This window comes from Gopherus evgoodei, chromosome 5, assembly GCF_007399415.2.
Source record: "Gopherus evgoodei ecotype Sinaloan lineage chromosome 5, rGopEvg1_v1.p, whole genome shotgun sequence".
Taxonomy (NCBI): Eukaryota; Metazoa; Chordata; order Testudines; family Testudinidae; genus Gopherus; species Gopherus evgoodei.
In genome coordinates this window covers 110,634,145-110,646,226 of record NC_044326.1, presented here as the reverse complement: position 1 = coordinate 110,646,226, position 12,082 = coordinate 110,634,145, and the positions used below count along the sequence as shown (strand labels likewise).

General features: G+C 42.8%; 1 protein-coding gene and 1 long non-coding RNA gene across 2 annotated transcripts in view; one reads left to right on the top strand and one right to left on the bottom strand.

Annotated features, from left to right (window-relative positions):
• Positions 1–3,479: 3,479 nt before the first annotated feature.
• Positions 3,480–5,272, bottom strand: LOC115652451. The gene is made up of 2 exons (XR_004000650.1): positions 3,980–5,272; positions 3,480–3,564 (listed from the first exon to the last, which is right to left on the bottom strand). It is a non-coding gene; the product is annotated as an uncharacterized LOC115652451 (long non-coding RNA).
• Positions 5,273–6,903: 1,631 nt separating this feature from the next.
• The window catches only part of UBE2D3 (ubiquitin conjugating enzyme E2 D3), a 30,569-nt gene continuing 25,390 nt past the window's right edge, over positions 6,904–12,082 (top strand). Inside the window, exon 1 of the mRNA XM_030564461.1 lies at positions 6,904–7,019. Within this exon, the coding sequence (XP_030420321.1) occupies positions 6,996–7,019 (24 nt within the window). The 5' untranslated portion in view covers positions 6,904–6,995. The remainder of the gene's footprint in view (positions 7,020–12,082) is intronic.

Sequence of the window (12,082 nt, the reverse complement as noted above, 5' to 3'; positions counted from 1 at the left end):
TTGAAAACAAAACAAAGACCAGACATTATAGGAAGAACTGAGGTCCAATGAGCACTTGGGTAGTGTAATCTATCTGAATGTGGAGTCGCAGCTACTCCAATAATACTGACTGCCCCATCTGACTCACACCTCAGTGCATTTTTTATTGCCACGTTACACATACTGAACAGTCTTACATAAGTTTTTGAATATTTGAACTGAGAGTACCCCAAACCAACTCCACTGTAAATCTATGCTATTGTTCTAGGCTTGTACTTTTAAGACAACCCCCCCATCCCTTGCCATGTGTAGTCTAAACTTTTCCTTTCTTAGCTTTAGGCCATTGCTTCTAGTTTTATTGTAGCAATGCTCCAGATATGGCTGTAGTCATGGTTGAGAAGGTATTCTTGAAATTGAATTGTTCTTTTTTTGTGTCTACAGAAATTCTGAAGAAAATCTCTTCCATAATTTTTAAGTTAGTAGTGTATGAAAACTTGATGGGTTTTCCCACTTGAAGAAAATTGTTCAAATGCCCTTTCATGACTCAAAAACTGTTTGGATTTAAAACTTCAAACTTGTCATGTAATTAGACTTTTGCTGGAGTAAGAATTTCAGAATTTGGCTCTTAGTGTGGCTCTGTAGAAGATGATAAAGTAGCACAATGTAGACAATGGCGACTGTATCACAACATAAATATTTCCTATACATGTAATTCAACTTACACAATATTTAATACAGGTTTGACAGCGGTAAAGTATTACAGCATGTTTGAGATGTTATGAAGATACCTGATGAGAGATGTGTGGTTTTTTATTGTTGTTTATAAATTGTTTTTAAAACAGCTGCAATATATAGTTTAGTACTCAACTATTTAACAAGCAAGTCATATCTCATAGCTATGATGTCAGAGGCCTCTCAGTCGCAAATATGACATTGTGGCCAGGAACTCAGTGTTTCAATGTCTGAAGAAAAAAACTACTACTACTTTTGAAACTTTTAAATAAATATCATGGTGGTATATAAATGAACAAATCATAGCTGTGTAGGGATTGGCTAAATTACATATGTGACAATCCCACCATTATTTTTTTAGGATTGATCTTAAAAGTCAAATAAAATGAACCAATTCAAAATATAATATTTACAGGCAAATACATTAAGGTTAAAATACTAAATGTTATAAATCAGGAAATCCATATTCTTTGTTCCTACAGCAATCATAACTTGTCTCACTAGTATTTTCCATTACTTCATATGGTCTTCATTACTTTATGTCGCATTGCAAAGCTCTGCAAAGGCTTTCATGATAGGGCCTGAACCTGCAAACCCTTACTTGCACAACTAGTCTTTACTAACTTAATTATTCTTGTGAGATCAATGAGTTACTGACTATCATGATAATTTTTGAAAGCTGATAAATATATATAGCATTGATAAAGATTGAGAGACACCAGACTGGTAGGAGGAGAGAGTTTGTTCTGCCAGTGGTTTAATATTATATGTTTTTGTAATTTATGGCAGGGGAGCTAAAACCTTGGACAGTGCCCTGTTTTTATTTGTTTATAACTCTAAATCAGGAGTAGGGAACCTATGGCACGGGTGCCAAAAGGCAGCACACGAGCCTGATTTTCAGTGGCACTCACACTGCCCGGGTCCTAGCCACCGGTCCGGGAAACTCTGCATTTTAATTTAATTTTAAAATGGAAAACTTCTTAAACATTTTAAAAACCTTATTACTTACATATAAACAATAGTTTAGTTATATATATAGACTTATAAAAAGAGACCTTCTAAAACATTAAAATGTATTACTGGCATGTGAAACCTTAAATTAGAGTGAATAAATGAAGACTTGGCACACCACCTCTGAAAGGTTGCTCGGACCCCTGTTCTAAACAAATTAATACATAACTTTAAATGTGCTTCGCCTTTTGTGAATTAAAAATCTCAAGTATCGTGTTACATAACATATTACTATGTATTTAATTGCTTTTAACTGAGCATGCAAACTACTTATTTTTATTTAATCATGTATATTCATCTAACATGAACTTATTATTCACCTAACATGAACCTAACATTTACAGAAATGAAAATCTATTACAAACCAATGACCACAAATGAAACCATTCTCAGTACTTATTTTTATTTTAATCACATGTACATGAGATCACACTTTCAAATATGTGTTTATTTTGATGTATGTACTTGAAATAAGCACACAAAAACAAGATGTATACCAGGATAACCATTCTTGCACACTTAAATTAGCAAGAAAAATCACACAGATGCATGCTATATAGTAATGTCCCAAAACATTCTAGAGACACTAATGAAGATGTGGTTTAGACCACATCTGTAGAATACAGTAATAATGATTATATTGTATAGTGCTGATGCAAGAAGCTGGGTAACAAAAGGAATAGGAGCAAGAAGATGCTAGGAATGGATAAATTTATTACACAGAAAACCAACTTTTTTTTCCCCCTAGGGCCACACTTGCTAAAAATCCCTTAACAGCTACATATCAGTCCCATATTAAAAAAACATTAATTTTATAAGGCAGAATATGTTTTCCATGTGTTTCATCGTATAACTCAGTGTCAGGTCTCTTTCCCACTTTGAACTTTAGGGTCCAGAAAGTGGGGACCTGCATGTACTCCTCTAAACTTAATTCCTAACTTAGATCCTGATAGCGCTTGCCACCAACCAGGAGATTTCAGTGTCTGGTTGCACTCCTTGTCCCCCAAAACCTTCCCTGGGGAGACCCAGACCCAAACCCCTTGGGTCTTAAACAAGGGGAAATAAACCATTCCCCTACCTTTCCCCTCCCAGATTTTCCCCTACCTGGGTTACCCTGAGAGATTACTTTGATGCAACTCCCTTGAATCTTAAACAGAGAGAAATTCCACCTTCCCCCTTTCTCTTTTCCTCCACCAATCCTGGTGTGTTCAGACCAATCCCCTGGGTCTTACACAAGGACAAAATCAATCAAGGGTTCTTAAAAAGAAAGCTGTTTATTAAAGAAAGGAAAAAGTAAAAAATTATCTCTGTAAAATCAAGATGGAAAATGTTTTACAGGTCTCAGCTTTACGATAGACCAGAGGGACTTCCCTCCCCCCTAGCATGAGATACACAGTTACAGGAAAATAGAGTAAAATCCTTCCAGCAAAATACACATTGCAAATAAAGAAAAACATAAATCTAATCTGCCTTTTCTAGCTAATACTTACTATTGTTGAACATGGAAGACTGTTTCGAAAGATTGGAGGAACCGGTGGCATGTCTGGCCTCTCTTAGCCCCAAGAGAGAACAAAGAACACCCCAAAAAGCACAAAACAAAGGCTTCCCTCCACCAAGATTTGAAAGTATCATGTCCCCCGATTTGTCCTTTGGTCAGGTGTCAGCCAGATTCACTGAGCTTGTTAACCCCAGATAAAAGAGACATTAACCCTTAACTATCTGTTTATGACACCCAGTTCTTCTCAAACTTTTTTATAATTGGGAAACTATTTTAAAAGATTGAGATTTTCTTGTGGAGACTTCCCCTTCTGGTCCCACATCTCTTCTGCAGCAACTAGACTCCTTGGGTACACAGAAAAGTAATATCAGAAGCAATACTAAAGACAACATAATGAAAACAAACTCAAATCACTGAACTGGATATGGTTGTTTGCTTACGCTCCTCAGTTATATATGTATGCTGGTTATTTATTTTCCCTGGATATCACAGTTGTTAACAGTGAACCTCCCATAATTTCCTGAAAACTCCGTTTCTCTAATCTCTCCAGGTCAGTTTGCAGTTTGATTTTGTCCTCTTACATGTTTGCTACTTCACCAAAATGGGGTAAGGTTCTTGCCTCAAAAATCTAAGTATGATTGAATTTACACAAGTAGAAGCATCTAATACAAAGTTAAAAAGCAGCCTTGTTCTGAGTTACCTATTTAAAAAAAGGCTCTATAAACTTTTAGACAGGAAGCATCACTGGTTAAGACTGACCAGATACTCCACCAGGATAGAAGCAGCAGCTCCATGGGTCATTGAAAGTGCTCTGGGAGACTTAAAGTAGTCCATAGATCTTGGTGTGATAATCAAGTTAATTCCAGAGAGAATGGCTCTAAGTGCTTGAGGATCCAGGTATCACCACCCATTCCTAGAAAAGAAATGGACATAATGCTTGAAGTAGGTGTCATTTTCAAAATCTTGGAAGAGTGAAGACCCTTTTTAAAATACTTGCTTGAGCCACAGCTCTGCCCCCCTAAAGAGGCAGGCATACAGTTGTATTTTTGGCTTTACTACTATGATGTGCTTGTAAAATAAATAAGCCAAGTCTCTGCATCATACCTGCCATCCTACAGAGGGCTTCTTATTCCATTCCCAGCATCCTCCCAGCTCTTGCTGCTGCAAGGGCCCTAGGATGACCAGATAGCAAGTACAAAAAAATCGGGACACTTTTTTGGAGGGAGGCATAGTTGCCTATATAAGATGAAGGCCCTAATATTGGGAGTCTGGTCAACCTATAGGGACCTCATGTTCCATTCTCAGAGGAGCCTCTGTCTGCAACATGCACCTAGCCTTCTCCAGAGACTTGACTTTCTGCTGACCACATTCTCTGACAATCATACAGGAGCACAAGATAAATTGTGATCACATAAAACAAGCTCTATTTTGTTACTTGGAGATATCAGGACTTAATATTTACTTAAGTATACTTAAGCAGAGCAGAAGTGTCAAACACATTGCCCATCTGACACATTTGTGAATGAAGGGGCAGAGTCAGATTCTTTCAAATCTAAACTATTTTTTTAATAAGGTTTCTAGTCCTCATGGTTAACAAAGGTAGCCTGCCAAAAGTGTTGTCTGCTTTGGTCTGCAGGCAGCCTGAAATAATAGTCCTGATGTGTGAACTCCCATCATAGAATTGTAGGACTGGAAGGACCTCCAGCGAGAGGTCTAGTCCAGTCCCCTGCACTCAATGCAACACTAAGTATTATGTAGACCGGGATGAGCAAACTACGGCCCGTGGGACCATCCTGCCCACCCCCTGAACTCTTGGCCTGGGAGGCTCACCCTCAGTCCCTCCCCCACTGTCCCCTCTCCGCTGCAGCCCCAACTCACAATGCGCCAGATGGGGCTGTGAGCTCCTGGGGTAGCGCAGCTGCAGAGCTGGCCTGACCTGGTCTCTGTGCTGCATAATGGCAGCGGCAGCTGATGTGATGTCCTATGATGGTGTCCCTTAATAGGTATGTCCCTTGAATAGGACCTAATCACATCAGCCACACCATCAGTTGCTCATTCACCTGCACATCTACCAATGTGATATATGCCATCATATGCCAGCAATGCCCCTCCGCCATGTACACTGGCCAAACCGGACAGTCTCTACGCAAAAACCAGTCAGAGAACACTTCAACTTCCCTGGACACTCAATTACAGACCTAAAAGTGGCAATTCTTCAACAAAAAAAACTTCAAAAACAGACTCCAATGAGAAACTGCAAATTAAATTAAATTAGTTGGTATGACAACCCCCATTTTTTCATGTTCTCTGTAACATATAGAGCTTCCTTCTGTATTTTCCACTGCAAACATCTGATGAAGTGGGTTTTGCTCCCAGAAAACTTATGCCCAAATACATTTGTTAGTCTCTAAGGTGCCACAAAGACTCCTCCTTCTTTTTGCTGATAGAGCCTAACAGAACTACCACTCTGAAACCTGTCACTGACAGCTGTTTGTCTAACCTGCTCTTAAAAACCTTAAATTATGGAGCTACAGGGAGTGGGGATGGAGTGAGCAGGGGCAGGACCACAGGGCAGAAGAAAAGTATTGGATTTTATGCAATTACAAAGTTAGCATCCCTAATCAAGATGTGTCTGTATATCCAGCAATCCTAGCAAGCAAGGCAGCATACCCGTACCCCAGTGTAACCCGCACAGAAGACCCCAACTGGGGACAGGAGGTGCAAACCTACTACGTCTACCCTGGCGGTACAGGGGACTGGAAACACAGCCTGGGTCGAGGGAGACAAACAGGAAGGGGAGAAGCATTCGTGCCGCTCCTCCTCTAGCGCCGCCGGGGTGTGTTTCCCCCTCGCAGCGGCTGAGCGGAGGGATACCAGTATGAGGTTAGCAACACACGAACGCAGATGGGATCTCGACGGCCATTTTGTGAACCGGCCACAGACGAACGCCAGGGCGGGGACTAAGGAATGACCACGAGCAGGGCAGGCAGGAGACTCGCAAGCCCGACAGGAGCCTTAGCTCTGTGGGCTACCCGTTGCCCGCACAGCGGAGGGCAGACCGCCTACTCAAGCGCAGGGAGAAATTGGGCTCCGCCTAGTGCGCCGGTTTCACATTGTCTGCGAAAAGGGAAGCACGGGATTCTGATTGGCGAAGCGGCGCCTCTTTCCCCTCCCCAGAACAGGCACGAGTGCGGTCTTACTCTCGCGAGAGAGACCCTACGAGCCTTCCCCACCTCTTAATTCCCCCCACCCCCGCAGCTCTACAAGGCGCATGCGCGCAACTTGCACGAGCCAGAGTCTCCCCTCGACCACCCCAGTTCCAGCAGTCTTGGTAGCGCGTGCGCAGATTCCCAGGCGGCAGCGGCGGCGGTTAGCGCGTCCCTCCCTGCTCCAGTCAGAGGGGGGTGCAGGCGAGGTTCCTCAGTGACCCGCCCCCGGCAGCGGGGGGCGGTGCCTGCTGTCCCCTCCTTTCTTCCTCGGCCTCGCCACCGGCGGCGGGTGTGCAGGGGGCTGAGCTCGGTTTCTTCGCTGGCGGCGGCGCAGCTCATCGTCTGTCCTCCCCGAGGCGGCAGCAGCCAGCGCTCTCCGAAGAAGGGGCCGGACCCGCCCGTCGGGAGGAGGCTGTGGGCGGCTGCGCTCCGTGCGGGCGGGCGCCCCTGGCTGTTTCCGGAGGAAGGAGAGACGCAACTATCCCCCTCCCCCCTCAGCGCGAGCGGAGCCCGGAGTCACCGCGGCGCAGAGACAGGCCCGGCGGCCGGCGGCGCGCACACACACAATGGCGCTCAAACGCATCAACAAGGTGAGCGAGGGCCGGGCCGCGGAGACGGCGCTGCCCCCCCTGCCCCGGCCGAGGCTGCGCGTCAGGCCCCGGGGGGGGCGAGTCCCTGGGGCGGTGTTGCTGTCGCTCGGGGTTATTGGGTCCCGCACGGTGGGGTGTGGGGGTGTTGCCTGGTGTGTGCGCGGTGCCCCCGGCTCTGGGTGAGGAGTGAGGGAGGCCTCCGGCCGGGGCGGGTGACTCCCCTCCCCCCCGCGGTGAAGAGCAGGGGGCCCGATCTCTTTCCGGGGCCCGGGCTGGCTGTGCGGGACGAGGTGGGGAGAGCGGGTTATGTCGCCCGGGAGCCCTTTTTGTCGCAGTCACCGGGTTGTCTGGAGGACCCGGGCAAGGGCTTTAAATGTCAGTGTCACCCGGCGCAGAGACGGTGTCGGCTTCTCGCCTCCATCTCTTGCGCTGGTGATGTTGTTGATTTCCCTGGCTGTGCTGTGGCTGTATTTACATCGCAGGGACAGTCAGTGCTGGGTCGCTCCTTCCCGAGGGGGGAATCCGCCTCCTGGCCAGACTGGTTTCTCTTCCCTGGCGTGTAACTTCTTTCCCGCATTGTAAGATGGCGGCGGGTTTGCCTAGTTCAGGCTCTTTCCGGGTCTCTTGCTTTCTGCAATAACATCACACACACACACACGTCCACGCTCCCGTCAACTCACACTGCACAGCAGCAGCTGCTCCTAATCCTCTAGATTTCCACTTCCCCCTGGAAACCCACCGCTTTCATAATGTCGTAGAGGAATGGCTTTTTACCCCATCCCTTCATTGGGGGCGGAAGACTGTGTGATGATGTATTGAGTACTTCATCCTTCCACAATCCAGCAGGGTGGAGTAACTTTACAGCTAACTCAGAAAAAAAAAGTTGAGGTGATGGAAGTTTAACCTTTCTAGAGAGGCAGGTTAGTGGCAGAGGGTGGGGTTTAAGTAATTTGTAAATCATCTCAATTTCAGTTTTGACATTGCTGTGGAACAAAGGTTTAGTGTTATAGTGCAGCATCCAAACTCCCAAACTGTTGGGGTCTTAATGATAAGCATGATTTAAAAATAAATAGCTTAAGCTCTAAATTGGTGTTGATCTGTTCTTACAAGCGTTACGGCATTTTAAATATTTTGAGACTGGATGGATGATTTTTGTCTTTGTCGCTTTACAGCTTGCCAACAAACCAGAAACTCATAGTGCCATTAAATCGTGCACTGAAAATGTCAATTTTGGATGCAGTGATTAGGGTTTGTCATATTTTTCTTAAATATTACAGTAACTTGACACCTCTTACTGTGGAGGTCTGGTGTCTTGACTTTCTGGTTTGGTTATCTAACAGGAGCATAATGTGGTTACTGTGTCTTAATTTATTGCTTACACTCTGATAACAAAATTCTTAAATTCAAAACTGTTGTTTTAAGTAGGACAATGTGTAGATTTGAATTAAAATGACACTCTTAAAACACTTTAGTTTCTGGAAAACTTGCCACCAAAACTTGTTTCCACTGTAACTGTGGATGATATAACTTAATTAAAATGCAGCTGGGAGACTCCCTGGTATGCTTTATCACCAGTGTATGCAAGTGAAATGCATCCTGAACTCAGACTTCTTTAGGTCCGAGGAATTTGTCAAGTATAAATCAAGACAAACTCTCAAATGCATAATGTATACTTAACCTGCTGTCTTACTTGGAGCATTAGCACATTTTTAAAAAGTAATTTTAGACTTCTTGGTACATTTAGATTGTAAGATTTTTGGAGTGTAGGGACTGTCTACAGTCCCTTACAAAATGGGGCCGCATTCTTGGATAGTTTTTAAGCACTGTCTTAATAAACATGACTAATAATAAAAGTATGTCCAGGGGTTCAGATCTTTCCTGTCCAACGTTAGTGGTTGGAAATGATAACCATTTTCAACTAATGTAGCCAAACCAGGCTGCAAGATGTGTGTCCATATTTGTTCTGTTTACAGTTATGACCTTGATTTACCACAGTTGCCATCTGAGACCATTATAGTTAGATGAATCCTTTATCTGTAATTTGGGATTTCTGAGATGCTTTCTAGGCCTGGCAAACTCATCCAGACATCAGTTTTCTAGCTTTTGTGGTGCAATAGATCAGACTTTGAAACTCCATGCTTCCTTATAGGTATGTGCTTGGCACTAATCAGGGCTGCAAAATGCATGTCTAAGACCTCAGAGCACTGTAAGTGTACATACCTGATTCAGTCTAATTTGCAAGTCTGTAGAAATTTTACCTGCCAAGGTCAGAGTTCATTTCTTCAGCAGATGACGTCACAAACACACAAAGGAGAGGCATTTTTCTTTCAATTCCTGATCTAGTTTGATTCCTTTGTTAAGGACCATGCTCTTTGAAGTGAACCAAAATATTAAATTTGGGGTTTGGCAGGTAAGTAAAAATAGACTTTCAGGTCTTGCTAACATATAGAAATTTGTTCTGAAAAGTTGGGATTTAGGATAAGCCTACTTTTCATTTATTTACAAAGGCTATCTAATATTGACTTGGCACTTCATCAACCATTTTGAAGTTGCATTTTAGAATGCGTGAAAACATTAGGTCAGTGGTCTCCAACCTTTTCTGGGTGGCAGACAAGCCAACAAGGACACTGGCTGGTGGACAAGCATCCACCAAAATGCCGCCGAGAAGCAGCAATGTCAAGAGGCATTGCTGCTGAAATGCCGTTGAAAATCAGCGGTATTTTGGCGGCGATGCCTCTTGGTGATGCTGCTTTTTCGGCGGATGCTTGTCCACCGGCCAGCATGCAGGTGCACATAGATGCCCCAGTGGGCACCGTGGCACCACTTGGGCACCGCATGGGGACCACTGCATTAGGCTATGTATTTTGGGGTAACTTTTTAGGAAAGAATCTCAATTCATCGAGTCTTCAGTTTTTAACCTTGAAGCTATTGTTTTCTTGTTTAAGGATTAAATTAACATTAAAACGGAATACTGACTTTCGGTATTTGGAATGAAAATGTTATAACTGACAGCATTAACTTTTTACACACACTACATTACTACCAATGTACTAGTACTAGGTAGCTTTCAGTTTAGTGGCAGTTCGAGATTATTTTCCAGTGCAAACTACGTCAGTTTCTGCCCAGAGAAGTGAGATGGTTTTGAGTCTAATGGGAATCGGACTAGATCAGACAATTTTTATTGCAGCTATTCTAAAATAAGGAAATTAAAATACTAATAATCTGTCTGTGCACTATGGGACAAGGAGGGCACATATTGTTCAGGAAAAGTTTTTTTTCTTTAGTCTAATAGTTCTGGAAGAGAGTGCAGGGGCAGGATTAAAAAGCCAATTCAAATGGAGGACAGATTTGTTGAGGCAAGTTGTCCGTTCACACCTGATAAAGGGTTAGTAACTTGAAATCATACTTTAAAAATTAGTCTTGCTCCAGAGCCCCTCTACAAATATTCTGCCTATATCATTTTCTAATTTAAGTTTTATTCTTTTGCTGTTTGAGAACCTCACAAATAAAGGAAACTGGTTATTGCAAGGCAAATAGTGAAATTGACTCTGATCCTGTACGTATATGTGGAGTACACAAATGGGGGGGGACGGGACAGAGTTTTTGTCTAATCTTTTTTAGTCTTAGTAACTTTAGATTTTGTAACAATACAAACACAGAAGCAACTAAGTGTCCCCTTAAATGAATCAAATGTTTCAACAGACTTTAAACAGATTTTCCCACCTCTAGTGCGTTCTTATAATAAACTACCTTTCCTGTGCATCTATTGAATTGGTTTTCAGTAGAGGTTCTAAGAAGAAATATACTGAGATTGCCAAGGTTGTTCAATATGTCAAGCTGAAAAAGAGGTCTATAGTTCTTAGTCACTGTATTTATTTAGTACCAATATAGCTATTTGAGGTATTAAAAGTAGTTGCTGAGGTTTCTTAAAATGGCTTCCTTCCAAGTAAGGTGGGAATTGCCACTATACAGCAGTCCTTGTTGTGATGTTTATATCTTGATCAATGATTTGCTCTGTTTGCCTTTATCATGTGATTTGGAGGCAAGGGTTTGAGCTTGTTACAGGAATTGGGAGAATGTGTGCTTGTTAAAAGGTTGGGCAAATAAGCGGTGTTATAAGAAAATGGGTATTAAGCAGTCAGACAGATCCTGGAAAAAGCAATTGATAACAATAAGATATCTCTTTGTAGGTCATCTTTGAAGCACAAACTTTGAGCTTGCTTGTTTCTTGCAGCTTTATGGCAGAAGCCTGAAAGGTTTTTAGACTTTTTTTCTCTTTTCGTTATTACTTTTGGAATTCCAGCCCTGTCTAGGCTGACTATGGCCATTGTGTACACCAGGGATTTTACCAAAAAAAACCCCAAAAACCTCTAATGTTACCATATTTTCAGCTGAATTGGTGGTAATGCCTCTCTTGTAAAATACTTGAGTTCAGAAAAGGCTTATTCCTGGAGAGATGTGAGAGGGTGCATCGCAAGAGCAAAGAATGAAAGTTGATAAAGAAGAGGGAAAGCGATTTTCTGCCATTGTTTTTGTTAACGGGTCATTAACTACGGTGGCTAATATTTTGGATAAATGAAGGCTTTGTTACTCTGGCCCCTTCACTTGATGTGTTCCATCTTACAATAAATGTTCTTGAGAACTCCCACAGGTTCTCCAGTAAGACCATACACTTCTGATATTTGATCTTAAAGATTAAGGCCGTGTCTACACTACAAAATGTCAAGCTAATTTATGTCAGATTATAGCCACCTCAGATATTAAATAGCTTGTGTGTGTACACATTGGCTGCCTAGGTCAATGGTGTGCTTCCTTACCAGGAGCACTTGTATCGATTGTATTGTCAGTGTAGGGCATTGTAGGACAGTTCTTGAAAACCAGTAATAGTTGACTCAGGCAGCATGGTGTCTATACTGACATTGCGTTAACCTAATTGTGTCAGTTATGACTCAGCGCTGCTTGGAGACATGGTGGTATAGTACTAACTTGGCACAGAGAAGCGCACTTACGTTGGTGGAAGTAAAATTTAAGGGAAGACATTCTATAGTGAGGTTGACACAAGG